This window comes from Dipodomys merriami, unplaced genomic scaffold (assembly GCF_024711535.1).
Source record: "Dipodomys merriami isolate MVZ:Mamm:240054 unplaced genomic scaffold, mDipMer1.0.p SCAF_19, whole genome shotgun sequence".
NCBI lineage: Eukaryota > Metazoa > Chordata > Mammalia > Rodentia > Heteromyidae > Dipodomys > Dipodomys merriami.
Genome location: NW_027203270.1, coordinates 21,447,924 through 21,462,899, shown reverse-complemented (window position 1 = coordinate 21,462,899; position 14,976 = coordinate 21,447,924). Strand labels below are relative to the sequence as shown.

At 42.9% G+C, this 14,976-nt stretch overlaps 1 protein-coding gene and 1 pseudogene across 4 annotated transcripts in view; one reads left to right on the top strand and one right to left on the bottom strand.

Moving 5' to 3' along the window:
- Window positions 1-125: 125 nt before the first annotated feature.
- The window catches only part of Cdc27 (cell division cycle 27), a 75,148-nt gene continuing 60,297 nt past the window's right edge, over window positions 126-14,976 (top strand). For 2 of the 4 annotated variants that reach the window (XM_070027692.1, XM_070027691.1), the window contains exon 1: window positions 126-276. In XM_070027692.1, coding sequence (XP_069883793.1) covers window positions 250-276 — 27 coding nt within the window. In that variant the 5' untranslated portion in view covers window positions 126-249. The remainder of the gene's footprint in view (window positions 277-14,976) is intronic. The other 2 variants (XM_070027694.1, XM_070027693.1) reach the window with 2 other exon arrangements.
- LOC138830415 (protein BUD31 homolog pseudogene) lies at window positions 11,924-12,390 on the bottom strand (annotated as a pseudogene).

Below are 14,976 nucleotides of genomic sequence, written 5' to 3'. Positions count from 1 at the left end.
CGGTCACCTCCTCCGCCGACTCACTTCGGATATTTCCGCGATCCTTCGGGCCTTTCCGTCTAGCTCTCGCTTAGAGCGCTCCATTTCGGGTTTTTCCGTCACCCGCTCGGAGGTATTCGGCTATCGCTCGGCCTCCCCATCCCCCGGTAACGGTCGCTGGTGAGTTTAAATGAGCCGGGGCTGGCCGAGCCGAAGCCGCTACGGTGGGAGTGCCTGAGGCACTGCAGAAAGTGGGCCTGAGCCGCTAGGATGACCGTGCTGCAGGAACCCGTGCAGGTAACCATAACCTCCGTCTCGGAGGCTTCGCGCGAAGCCTCGGTCGGCAAGCAGCGTTTAGCCACTTGGCGGCCTGGTGCGGCCTAGGCCTGGCTGCTTCTCCCGCCTCCCCTTCTGCGGGTCCGGCCTGTTTTTCGTCTGTGCCCGAGGCCTTGGCCGCCCACTAAGCCGTGTTGTCCCTGGCCCCGCGTTACCGCTTCCCTCCGTGTGAGTGGGGCTCGTCAGTAATCGCTTGTTTTCCGTCGGGGCTCGCCACAACCCCAGCCCCTCCTGTTCGTCTAGGGTCCTCCCCTCATCTGGGCCTGGTCGGTGTGGGAGGTGAGGGGCCGGAAGGGCGCCCCAAATGTCCTCTTGTCTCAGGGGTGACAAGGAGACGCATTTGAACCGAGTTGGTTCGATCTTGATGGTGGTGGGACGAGTTTGCGAGGGAAATTTTGTGTGTGTGTTTTCTTGTTTGTTGTTTTTGGTTTTTTTCTGTGAAAGGGTAGAGAAAGTGGTTATCGAGACTCGGTGTTAATCCGAATTTCTATTTTGGTAGCAGACTTTTCTAGCCTTTCTCGTGTTGCCTTTATCGCCCAGTGGATTTCCCGTTGGACATTAATGATATGAGAGAACTCCTAAAGATCAGTGCTGAGGTGCCAGCACCTGAACTAAGGGCGGGGGAGGGTGGTGGTGGTGGTGGTGGTGGTGGTGATGTGTGTGAAAAGAGCAAATCTGGGTTTTTCCATTGCCTGTGATGGGGATCAAGACTATTTTATTGTGCATGTTTATAAGGCAGTCTGGAAACGTAAGACAAACAATGCTTTTCCATCCATTTAATTGGCTCTACCACACCAAGGCATGCTTTGACGTGCTGTATTCTGTTGTCAGGGAAGAAACCTTATTGGATTTTAGGTGTATAGTGCAGTGCCAAGACGTTTTCCCTCCTGCCATCTGAAGGAAACGGAACCCGTAAGTCCCTTGGGAGACTTTGAGCCCACTCTGATCTCTGTATCCTTGGGAAAAGTTGATATCCATCAACTGTAATCATTGTGTTCTGAACTTTATTTATTTAGTTGTGTATGTGGTACTGAGGAATCGAACCCAGGGCTTCGTGCATGCTAGGCAAGCACACTACCATACCACTAAGCCACATTCCCAACTCCTGAACTTTATTTTTAAGTTATAAAGCACTGCAATTTTTTCTTTTTTTTGGGGGGTGGGGTGAGGGGACGGTCGTGGGGCCTGAACTCTGAGCCTGGGCACTGTCCCTCAGCTCTTCAGCTCAAGGCTAGCGCTCTACCACTTGAGCCACAGCGCCACATCCGGCTTTTTTTTTTTTTTTGCTTTTGTGGTGCTGAGGAATCGAACTCAGGGCCTCAGACATGCAAGGCAAGGGCTCTACCACTGAGCCACCTTCCCAGCCCCAGCACTACAATTTTTAGAAATTCCCTCGGATTGCCTAAATAGGTCTGAGGTAGAAAATAGTAAATGTTTTAATAATCTCTGCTTCCATAGGGCCTTCATTTTTCATAACAGCATGAAATACTCATTTCTCCTGGTTTGGCACGGTCTCCAGCTGTTCACATGGAACATATTTGGAAATATAAGGAAGGGTTGTTATCTTGGGAAATTTACCCATTTATAAGTTGGATCAGTCCTTCCAAAGCTGTGTTTCTTTTTTTTGTCTGTCATGGGGCTTGAACTCTGGGCCTGAATGGTGTCCCCAGCTCTTCAGCTAAAGGCTAGCGCTCTACCACTTGAGCCACTGTGCCACTTCTGGTTTTCTGAGTGGTTTATTGGCAGTAAGAGTCTCACGGACTTTACTGCCTGGGCTGGCTTTGAACCGTGATCCTCAGATCTCAGCCACCTGAGTAGCTAGGATTATAGGAGTGAGCCACCGGAGCCCAGACAAAGCTGTGTTTCTTTCTTTCTGTCCAAATTTCTCATACTGGTAGAGAAAACTTTGAGGCCTAACATGAGATTAAATAGATGAAGAGAGGGGCTGGGAAGTTGGCTCAGTGGTAAAGTGCTTGCCTTGCAAGAATGAGGCCCTGGGTTCAATTCCTCAGAACCACATAAGCAGAGAACGCCAGAAGTGGTACTGTGGCTCAAGTGGTAGAGTGCTAGCCTTATACTGAAGAGCTAAGGGACAGTGCCCAGGCCCAGAGTTCAGGCCCACGACTGGCAAAAAAAAAAAAAAAAAGATTCCTCAAGCTGTTTAATTTCTATTTCATGTTTTTGAAATTTTCTCAGTGATTCTTTTGTCTTTCTGGCCCAAAAAATCTTTTTCAGTGATAAAGTGGTTGCACCATTTAAAGTCCTCTTAAGGGGCTGGGAAGGTAGCTCAGCGGTAGAGTGCATGCCTTGCAAGCATGAGGCCCTGGGTTTGATTCCTCAGCACCACATAAACAGAAAAAGCAGGAAGTGGCGCTGTGGCTCCAGTGGTAGAGCACTAGCCTTGAGCTGAAGAGCTGAGGGACAGCGCCCAGACCCAGAGTTCAGGCCCCATGACCAGCGAAAAACAAACAAAAAAAACAAAAAACAAAATAAAGTCCTCTTAAAAGTAATACATTTAATATTTTTAATACACTTGATATTTTAAAAAGTTAAATTTGCTCCCCTCTCCATTGTATTTTTCACTAGATTGTAGATGGTGGTAAGAAGTTTTGGGATATAAGTAGGTGAGAATATTAGTAGCAACTTTTTTTTCAATCCAGGCATTGTAGCTCCCCTGTAATCTGAGCGCCTAAGCACTGGGGAGACTGAGGCAGGAGGAACTCAAGGCCAGAGTGAGCTTAAACACACACACACACACACACACACACACACACACACACACACACACACACACACACACACACACACACACACACACACACACACACACACACACACACACACACACGAGTAGGGGGCTGGGAATGTGGCTTAGTGGGTAGAGTGCTTCCCTAGCCCTGGGTTGGATTCCTCAGTAACACACACACACACACACACACACACACACACACACACACACACACACACACACACACACACACACACACACACACGAGTGGGTAGAGTGCTTCCCTAGCATGCAAGCATGAAGCCCTGGGTTGGATTCCTCAGTACCAAATACATAGAAAAAGCCAGAAGTGGTGCTGTGGCTCAAGTGGTAGAGCACTAGCCTTGAGTGATAAGGCTAGGGGACAGTGCCCAGGTCCTGAGTTCAAGCTCCAGTACTGGCCAAAACAAAACAAAAAACAGTAGGCAGTGGGAGACAGTACTAAGAAAATGGGAAATAATTAGTAAGAAAGACTTAAAAATGTGATAGTTCAGTAAGGCAGTGGATAAACATGTGACTGGTTCCATGAATTTGAAAAAGAATGAGAGTAAGTTGGAAAATTGCTTCCTTCTTGGAATGCCTCAGGATAGTGGTATTACTAGGCATAGGAAAAAGTTGACAGAAAAAAAAGATTTGAAGTCTTATAATGGAATAGCCAATGTGATATGCCATATATGCTTTAAATACAAGCCTCTTCCCAAATTACCTCTCATAGACAAGTAATATTTTGCATTTGTGTCTTTATACAAATCATATCTGGAGACAGAAGTTCTCTCACCTACTTTATGTTTAATAGCGACTATTGAGGAACACACTCTGGCCTAAATGACCTGAGTCAGTGTTAATTTGAATGTTCTTAAAAAGTAACTTGAAAAATTAGTTCTTTGGGTTTTGTTATGCTTTATTTTGTGGTCCTAGGAACTGAACTCAGGATCTTGACTGCTAGGCCAGCAGTCACCACTTGAGCCTTACCTCTTAGTGCTTTCAGGGTTTTTTTCGTTTTGCTTTTTTTCTTTGTTTAGTTACATTTTGTATAGATGCTAACACTTTTGTGTCCAGGCCAGACTTGAACCTCCATTTCCTACCCATGCCTCCTTGTTGAGTTGAGGTCTCTTAACTTTTTGGCCTGGACTGCTTTGAATAGAAATTGCATGACCACTACCTTGGGCTTGAACTCATGGCCTGGACACTAGTGGTCCCTGAGCTTTTTGTGTTCAGGGCTAGCATGCTATGACTTGAGCCACAGCTCCAATTCCAGCTTTTTTGGTGATAAATTGGAGATAAGATTCTCACACTCTTTCCTGCCCAGAGTGGCTTTGAACTGCAATCCTCAGATCTCAGCCCCCTGAGTAGGTAGGATTACGGGCTTGAGCCACTGGCGCCCAGCTGAAAATTGTTCTTTTTAGAAGAGGCAGCCTGGTATGGTTGCAAACAACTGTAATCCCAACACTCCAGTGGCCAAGGCAGGAGGGTGTTGAGTTTGAAGCTGTCCTGGCCTACATAGCAAGATCCTGCCTAAACATAAAAAAAAAAAAAAGCAGTCATTTTATATACATTTACCAGTTACTTCTAGGAATAAGATTTCACAATTGGAAATGTTGGATGAAGTTGGGTACTATATTACTATGTATATACAATATCTTTGAGAATCTTTGGATCATGAAGAACTACTGTTGGCTTGGAATAAAGTGTCCATTGGTGGTTTGTAACATTGTTTCAAAAAGTAGCATACATGGGGGTAGGGGACAGTAGCTCACACCTGTAATCCTAGCTACTCAGGAGGCTGAGACCTGAGGATCTCAGTTCAAAGCCAGCCTTAGCCAGAAGTCTGTGAGACTCTTATCTCCAATTAAACCACCAGAAAACTGGAAGTGGCACTGAGGCTCAAGTGATAGAGCACTAGTCTTGAGCTGAAGAGCTGAGGGACAGCACCCAGGCCCAGAGTTCAAGCCCTATGACTGACAACAAACAACAACAACAAAAAAGTAGCATACTTGTTTGGGAAGTGCTATGGTAAGTGGTGGGCAAGAGCAAAAACAATAATCTTAAAGGCGAAGTAGTAAGTCTCAAGTAGCAGCAGTAGAGTAGGGATGAGTAGATTTCAAGAAATAATTTAGAAGCAGAAATTCAAGAAATATTTGAGGAATTGTATGATAGGGAGCATATCATGAATGACTGCCTTGATTTAATTGTGGTAGTGCCATTTAGAAATTAATTATTTTCTGCATAGCAAGGTCAGGGTAAATTTGAAATAGGACAGTTAAGAATTCTGTTTTAGCCAGGTGCCAGTAGTTCAGGTCTGTAATCCTAGCTACTTAGGAGGCTGAGCTCTGAGGATCAAGGTTGGAAGCCAGCCCAGACAGGAAAAGCCCCTGTGGCTGATCTCCAGTTAGCCACCAAAAAAGCCAGAAGTGGAGTTGTGGTTCAAGTGGTAGCGTACTAGCCTTGAGCTAAGGGGCAGCATTCTGAATTCAAAGTTCAGAACCAGCACACACACACAAAAATTTTGTTGGAACAAAGTATGTTGGAGATATTTGTGAGAATACCAAGTAAAAGTATAGCGATATGACTCTTAATCCTTAAAAATAAATGACAAAAAAAACTCTCCTAATTTTATGTGTCTTGCTAGGAAGATAAAATCTCACAGAAAAAAAAATTGAATGTTACCCTGAGTATATATTTGATTACACATGGAAATGGAAAGTTGTACTCTTGGAGTAGAACTTAAAACTTAAGAAGATGGAAGAGTTTGGATTATGAGAGAAGAGAGAGAATATTCTTGGCATGAAACCGCATGAGCAAAAGCACGAGAGAGAGAGAGAGAGAGAGAGAGAGAGAGAGAGAGAGAGAGAGAGAGAGAGAGAGAGTTAGGTAATTTGAACTCAGGACCCTGTGCTTCCTAGTAAGGCACTATACCACTTGAACCATGCCTCGAGCTGGAGATGAGATCATACATTTAGGAAGAAGAAAACAGTAAAATGCTATAATCTTGGCCAGAATGAGAATTCTAGCCAGGAAAAGGAAGATTTTAATCGCCAGGTAAAATCAGGTTGAAGTAACTTAACATCTAAGCTGAGAACTTTAGATTGAATGTATTGGTAATGAATCACCATTATTTAGATAAAAGAGGTTTTGTTTTGTTTTTTTTTGTTGTTGTTGTTATTCTTGTTTCATCTTGTGTTGCAGTGCTAGAGATTGAACATAGGCTTTATGCATGCTATATAACCACTGGGTTTGTTTGTTGCCAGTCCTGGGGCTTGAATTCAGGGCCTGGGGTGCTGTCCCTGAGCTTCTTTTGAACAAGGCTAATGCTCTACCACTTTGAGCCCACAGTACCACTTCCAGCTTTCTTGAGTAGTTTAATAGAGATGAGTCTTATGGATTTTGCTGCCTGGGCTGGCTTTGAACCATGATCCTCAGTTCTCAGCCTCCTGAGTAGCTAGGATTACATGCATTAGCCATTGGCGCCTGGCTCAGTCTTTGTTTTTTTGAGGGTGTCTCCTGTGTAGCTCAGACTGGCCTCAAACTAGATTCTCTTGTTTCCCGGATGCTGGAATTACAGACCACACCCATCCGAGGAGAGTTTTTTAATAGAATTATGTAATGTAAGCAGTGTTTTGGGAATATCAAATCTGGTGGTATTGGCTAGGAGAGAAGAGATAGGGGGTAGAGAGGGAAACTAGTAGAATAACCCAGCTACATGGGAATATAGATCAGGGTTTCTTAATTTTGGCCCTATTGGCATTTGGGCCAGCTGATACTAAGACAAAACAATTTATAATAGTTACATTTTTAAGTCTGAGTACAAGTTAATGCAAACAAAGACTAAGCTGTTAATTAAATCAGTGTATTTCTCCTTAACATTTTCTTGGAGGACAAGAGAGAAGGACTGTTGTTACTTTGCTTCCTAACTTTCTTTTAGCAGCATTTTATCCATCTGGCTTTAATTTGTGTAACTCTAGAAGAGGTACGCTGAGTGCTGTTGTTTTAGGGGTAGGCCCTCATCATCAGTTAGGAGAGAGAGATGAATAACCTAGGAGCTGAGCTTAGCTCTCTGCTCCTCATCAGCTATGAATTTGTAGTACCTTAGAGAACAGTCCATTCTATGTCTATATCCACTAAGAAAGGCATTGTCACTTAGGCATTCAGCGATAACTGCCCAGATTAGGGATAAAAACTGTATGGATTCTCTTTAGTGGCAGGTTTAACTTCTGGGATGTATGTTAATTATTAATAAAGGAATGATGTTCTGAGCAAGCTTGATTTCACACACACACACACACACACACACACACACACACACACACACACACACACACACACACACACACACACACACACACACACACACACACACACACACACACACACACACACACACACACACACACACACACACACACACACACACACACACACACACACACACACACACACACACACTGCTCCCATTGGTTGTGGGGCTTGAACTCTGGGCCTGGATGCTGACCCTGAGCTCTTCAGCTCAAGGCTAGCACTCTACCACTTTGGCCACAGCACCACTTCTGGTTTTCTGGTGGTTAATTGGAGATATGAGTCTCATGGATTTTTCAGTCTGGGCTGGCTTTGAACCACAGTCCTCAGATCTTGGCGTCCTGAGTTGCTAGGATTATAGGCATGAGCCACCAGTGCCTGGCTCAAAGCTTGATTTTTATATCAGAAAAGGTACAGATTTTGAATATACTTTTTTTCTTTTGTTTATTTAGCTTCACTTTCTGTTTGAACTCAGGGCTTGCTAGGCAGGTACTCTGACTTGAACCACAATTCCTTCATTTCTTTTTCCTTTTTGCCAGTCCTGGGCCTTGAACTCAGGTACCTGGGCTTTGTCCCTGAGCCTCTCTGTGCTCAAGGCTAGCATTCTACCACTTGAGCCATAGCTCCACTTCTGGCTTTTTCTGCTTATGTGGTACTGAGGAATTGAACCCAGGGCTTCATGCATACTAGGCAAGCACTCTACCACTAAGCCACATTCCCAGACCCCTTCATTTCTTTAACTTTAAAAGTGCAGAGACAATATGGTCCAAAACTTTATGGGTATAGTATATATGCATCAAATTTTCCTCGTAACCCATTGTAGTACTAAATATTTGGTGACTCCCTTAGGTCTTCTATGGATTAATATATTTCCAAATAATGATTGTAGCAGATAGGCTATATAAGACACATTTATTGAATTTGTTTATATTGGGATTGGAAAGGAAAAGATTGTTAACTGCCAAATATATACCAGTCAGTATATTAGGAGTGCTATAATATATCTTTTAGTCCACACTGACTCCTCAGATGAAGACTTTAAGGCTGAGAAAAGTTAAATATTTTCCCCAAAATCAAACTGCTGAAAGAGATGGTGGCTCACGCCTGTAATCTGAGCTACTCAAGAGGCTGAGATGTGACATTTGTGGTTCAAAGCCAGCCTGGGCAGGAAGGTCCGTGAGACTGTTACTTCAAATAAACCACCAGAAAACCAGAAGTGGTGCTGTGGCTCAAGTGGTAGAGCCCTAGCCTTGAACTGAATAGCTGAGGGACAGCACCCAGGCCCAGAGTTCAAGCCCCACAACCAACAAAAACAAGTAATAAGTAGGTAGTTTATCTAATTTATTTCAGTAGATTTGGATATCCTTAATTGTATATAAAGGAATTCAGAGAAATTTAAAGCTAAGACTAATAAATAATGCAACAATGGAGAACTACAAGAAGTTCAGGATTATTTGCTTATTCAGGAAACATGAATTTACAGATCACCTAAAAGATTTTGGAATATAATGATGAGCAAGAACCTTTCAGGTTTTAGGTGATTTTTCTTTCTTTTCTTTTCTTTCTTTCTCTTTTTTTCTTTTGGTGCTGGTAGCCCAGCTTGAACTCCAGGCTTTATGCTGTGTTAGCTTTTTTCACTCACAGCTGGCACTGTACCATTCTAGTCATTCCTCTAGTTATTGGTTAATTGAAGATAAGAATCTCTTGAATTTTTCTGCAGCGTTAGAGATCTCAGTCTCCTAAGTAGCTAAGGTTATAGCTGTGATCCACTAGCACCCAGCTTTCTGAGAAAGATATTACCCAAATGCTCTCCTAAATTAATGTAAAATTACAACAATGAGATCAAGTATTACAAAGGAATGTCTTCTGGTGCTAGTGAATCATTTAATATGGATGGCTAATTATATCTGGGAATCTCAAAAACCTTCTAAGAAAGAAATCTGAAGGATGAATAGAATTTACAAGTTTGGAGAGAAAGAAGAATATGCCAGGTTGAACTGCATGTTAAGAGGACCTGTGACAGAAGAGAAACATAGGTTTGAGGAACTGGAAAAGATGCCATTGTACTAGTGCAGAACATAAGAGAATATGATAAAGACTGGAGAGGTAAGCAAAAACAGTGCCTGCTTTGGAGATTTTGATTTTTTTCTCCCAATTTTTATTTATGTATTTATGTATGTATGTACATGTACACCCATGTGTACGTGCTGGTCCTGGGGCTTGAACTCAAGCTAGGTGCTGTCCTAAAGATTTTGTGCTAAGCTCCATTTCTGACTTTTTGGAGGTTAATTGGAGATAAGATTCACATGAACTTTCCTGCCCTGGCTGGCTTTGAACCTCAGTTCTCAGATGTTAGCCTCCTGAATAGCTAGGATTACAGGTAGGAGCCCAGGAGAGGCTTTGATTTTTTTTTTTTCCACAAGGAATATAATTTTTATTATGTAATCACAAAATCATTGATAACTCCATAAAGAGGACAAACACTACAGAACATATTATAAAGAAAAATATTGCAAAATTTTCTGGCCTCGGGCTGGGAAGGTACCTCAGTGGTAGAGTACTTGCCTTGCGTGCATGAGGCCCTGGGTTCGATTCCTCAGCACCACATAAGCAAAAAGAAAAAAGCCAGAAGTGGCGCTGTGGCTCAAGTGGTAGAGCACTAGCCTTGAGCCGAAGAGCTGAGGGACAGCACCCAGGCCCAGAGTTCAGGCCCCACGACCGGACCCAAAAAAAAAAAAATTTTTTTTCTGGCCTTTCAATGTACTTTTTAGTGCAAGTATTTAAGACATAACAGTGTTCAATTCAGCAAAATATTGCAGAATGTTGTGCCACAGTCCACTTGATTCAGAGGGTGAGGACATGCAGCTTGTCATAAAATATCAGAGTGTCTATATCTGTATCTATATCTGTATATATGTATGTATTTATATATGTAAAAAACCACATGTGATTCATAAAATATATAGTGGTTTATTTAGATGGTTTTAAATTATTTCACTGTAGAATTCAGCGTAACTGGAACAAACATCCACTGTCTTAACAGGAATAATTGTTATTGCTAGGCAATGGCTTTGGCTTCAGGTAGGAATGCCTCCCAGTACTTTATCAGCTGATTCCAGGTATTTGATGATAACAGCTTTAAAATCTTTCACTCGTTCTTTCTCAAATCTTCCCACTTCTTTACGAATTGTTTTAGAAATCTGTTCAAAATCTCTTTCTCCTTGTTGTACTTTCGCCTCCCACTCTCTTATCTCATTCTTTGCTTGCTGGACTTTATCAGATTTGTTAGCAACCATCATTTTTGGGAGGCTTTGATTTTTATCATAAGGGCAGTAGTAGAAAGCACTGAAGAGTTTTAAGTAAAGAAGTAACATGGGCTGGGATGGATTCAATTCCTCAGTACCTAATAAACAGAAAAAGCTGGAAGTGGGCACTCAGTGCCCAGGTCCTGAGTTCAAACCCCAGGACAGGCAAAAAAAATAATAATAATAATAACATGGTCAGATTGCAATTTGTTTTTGTAAAGCTCACAGGAAGAGAATGGATTGTAGGATGCAAAGAATTCAGAGAGGCCAATTAAGATACTAGTAAATTGCCTGACAACAGTGGCTCACGCCTGTAATTCTAGCTACTCAGGAGGCTGAGATCTGAGGATCGCAGTTCAAAGCCAGCTTGGGCAGGAAAGTTGGTAAGACACTTATCTCCAATAAATCACCAGAAAAACAAAAGTGGCGCTGTGGCTCAAGTGGTAGCTTGCTAGCTTTGAGCTGAAGAGCTCAGGATAGCACCCAGGCCCAGAGTTCAAGCCCCATGACTGACCATTACTTCCTTTCACTGTTACTGCAGTTTGCCTCACTGAAGTGCCTGTTTTTGAAAGATGTTTATATGTGTGATTCAGGAACTATATAGGTCATACCTAGTCTAGAAGAACCACGTTGGTTTCTGTACAGGTTTAAAATTTAACCAAGCACTGAGCTATACTTTTACATTTCTATCTTAGAGGTAGGTGTATTAAATCATTATATTTCAAGTTACTAAAGTGCACACGTGACTTGGTTATCTAGTTAGTAAATACTTTTCCACTTGAATTAAGATTTGGAGATCATATTATGCATTTAAGAAATAATTGGTGAGTCAAATTAAATTTAAATACCCTTTAGGCTATTGTTTTCTCAGTGGCATTTTCAGGGATTTTTGTGCAATCCAAATGTTGAAATTCTCTAAGGAGAATACTTGTAGTTTATTGTATTACTTCTTAATTTTTCTGCTGGTACTGGGGATTGATCTCTAGGCCTCTCAAGGCTAGTGCTCTACTACTTGCCACACTTCCACTTCTGACTTTGTATACTTTGTTTCTTCCTTTCTTTTTCTTTCCTTCCTTCCTTCAGAGATTTAAAAGTTTTGTTTCTACACATCACCACTGATGAATGCCAATGCTTTCGCCTATAGAGGTCATGCACAAATTAGGCCTGAGGCACTGCGGCATAGCCAGCAGGAACCTGCAAGGTCCAAAGTCCAGGATGGAGAAGGGCATCAGGGCCAGGGTCTTCAGCCAGAGCAGCCATGGCAGCTACAGTCTGTGCACTTGATGATGCATACCACTTCCAGCTTGCTTTTGGGAACTGGCAAATACAGTTTGTCACAAAATTGGTATCACAAGTCTGAATGCAGTACAGACAGCATAAATTCTCATAGCCCTGTTTTTTCCACTTTGTGATCAGGTTTCTGTCTGCATAGACTTCTTTAATGCAGTATTCATAGAGTTCTGTACTATGGCTTTCCATTTGTAAAAGAGGTCATAGATATAACGGATTTCTGGTGGTGGATTCTGAAGATGGGCCACAAAGATTGCACTTTCCTCTTCTTTTCATGAGGCTGTGTTTCAGCTTCTCTCATCTTCTGATCTAGTTCATCCAGAGTTGGCTCAATCAACTCCTAGCCATCTGAGGGAGCTTTCTGGCTTCTTTTTACTTTAGGCATTTCCCCCCAGCAAAATAATTTTCAAGGATCTTAGAATCTTTTTCCTAAGAGTATAATAAGAGGGTTCTCTGGTCTATGCAGTAACAGGCTTGGAGGGCTGGGAAGGTGGCTCAGTGGTAGAGCACTTGCCTTGCATGCTCGAGGCCCTGGGTTCGATTCCTCAGCACCACATAAAAAAAAAAGCCGGAAGTGGCGCTGTGGCTCATGGTAGAGTGCTAGCCTTGAGCTGAAGAGCTGAGGGACAGCGCCCAGGCCCAGAGTTCAGGCCCCATGACCGGACCAAAAAAAAAAAAAAAAAAGTAACAGGCTTGGATTCTTGTCCAACTTGATTATTCTTTGACTTGGGAGAGATTGTTCTCCCTCTTTGGACCTCAGTATTACCCAAAGAGTGCCAACTCCTCTCAGACATCCAGCCTCCTTGGCCTCTACTTTGTCAGTTGCCCTCAGGTGCAGAGAAGACCTACGACCCTCCCCTCTCCTGCACTGCCCCCACCCTAGCCAGTGCCCAGGTACACAGAAGTGGGAATGGAGAGAAAAATATTCTCCTAAATCCCCAATGTCAAGGGCAACAGCTTTTTTCATTTATAAAATCATTAATAGAGACCCTAAATCCAGACTATTCTAAGGCTTTGTACAACCCCCATAAAGAACTTTATTGTTTCAAGTTGGATACATTTTTATATAGTTTTATGTGTGTGTTTATAAAAATGACAATTATGTAACCAACTGCAAAAGTGGTGCTTGGTAAATGTTTCCTAGATGAATGAATTATGTTTTTCAAAAGTAATAAGCAGGTTGAGTAAAATGAGAAGATAAATAAGTGATATGAACAATTAACTATAAGGTAGGCATATGACACATACTAGACAACCAGAAGATTGTAGATTGTCTTTCATGACATAAAAAAAATAATACCATGGGGACTGGGAAGATGGCTCAGTGATAAGAGTGCTTGCCTCGCATGCTTGAGGCCCTGGGTTCGATTCCTCAGCACCACATAAGCAGAAAAAGCCAGAAGTGGCTCTGTGACTCAAGTGGTAGAGCACTCACCTTGAGCTGAAGAGCTGAGGAACAGCACCCAGACCTAAATACTCCATGGTTGGGGTTAGTCAAATGACCTCTGCTGGTCTTTAATAATTTTTTTTCTTGTTTTACTTATTTTTTATTGTGAAAATACCATACAGAGGGGTTACAATTACATGAGCAAGGTAATAATGAGTACCTTTCTTATCAAGTATTGTTGCCTCCTTTGTTTCCCCTTACCATCCCTTCCCATTCTCCCCCCTCCACCTCACTCCCACTCCCTGCGTCAAAGTTGTAAAGTTGGTTTTTTGACATAATGTCTTGTATATCTCATTGTTGCAATGGGACCACCCGTATTCCTATTTAAACAATTTGTCTTTTCTCTTCCCCTCCCCACATTATAACAACTGAGAATGTGTTTCTGAACCATAAGCACAATCTACCAAAAAAAAAAATCATACCACTAAGAGATTTTATTGGACAAAAGACTGATAGTTCTACTTCCTTTTTCAGACATTAGCTTTTACCTGCTTTTTTTTTTTTAGCAGTGTTGGGAATTGAATCCAAAGCTGGGAACATTCTAGAAAAGTGCTTTATAACTAGCTATATGCTTCCCACCTTTAGTGGGTTTTTTTGTTTTTTTCCTGGGTCCTGGAGCTTGAACTCAAGGGTCTAGGCCCTGTCCTTGACCCTCTTTGTGCTCATGACTAGCCCCCTACCACTTGAGCTATAGGTGCCACTTGCGGCTTTTTCTGAGTAGTTCAGGCTTTCCTGCCCAGGCTGGCTTCATCAAACTGCTGTCCTCAGATCTCAGCCTCCTTAATAGCTAGGACTACAGGAGTGAGCCTTCAGTGCCAGGCTAGAGAGAGAGAGAGAGAGAGAGTGTGTGTGTGTTTTTGGGTTTTTTTCTTTTGGGGGGTTGGGGGGAGTTAGTCAGTCGTGGGGCCTGAACTCTGGGCCTGGGCGTTGTCCCTCAGCTCTTCAGCTCAAGGCTAGAGCTCTACCACTTAAGCCACAGTGCCACTTAACAGCTTTTTCTGCTTATGTGGTGCTGAGGAATTGAACCCAGGGTCTCATGAATGCAAGGCAAGCACTCTACCACTGAGCCACCTTCCCTAGCTCCTTCTGTTTTTTGTTGTTGTTGTTCTTGGTCATGGAGCTTGAACTCTGGGCCTGAGCTCTGTCCCTCAGCTCTTCAGCTCAAGGCTAGTGCTCTGCTGGTTGAGCCACAGTGCCACTTTCAGTTTTCTGGTGGTTAATTGGTAATAAGAGTCTTATGGTCTTAGCCAGGCCACTGGTGGCTCACACCTGTAATCTTAGCTACTCAAAAGGCTGAGAGAGGATTGTGGTTCAAAGCCAACCCCGGGCAGGAAAGACCGTGAGACTCATATCTCTAATAAACCACCAGAAAACCGGAAGTGGCGCTGTATGTAGCTCAAGTGGTAGAGTGCTAGCCTTGAGCTGAAGAGCTCAGGGACAGCACCAAGGCCCAAAGTTCAAGCCCCACAACCAACAAAAACAAACAAACAAAAAAAGAGTCTCACAGTCTTTCCTGCCCCGGCTGGCTTTGAACCAGAATCCTCAGATCTCAGCCTCCT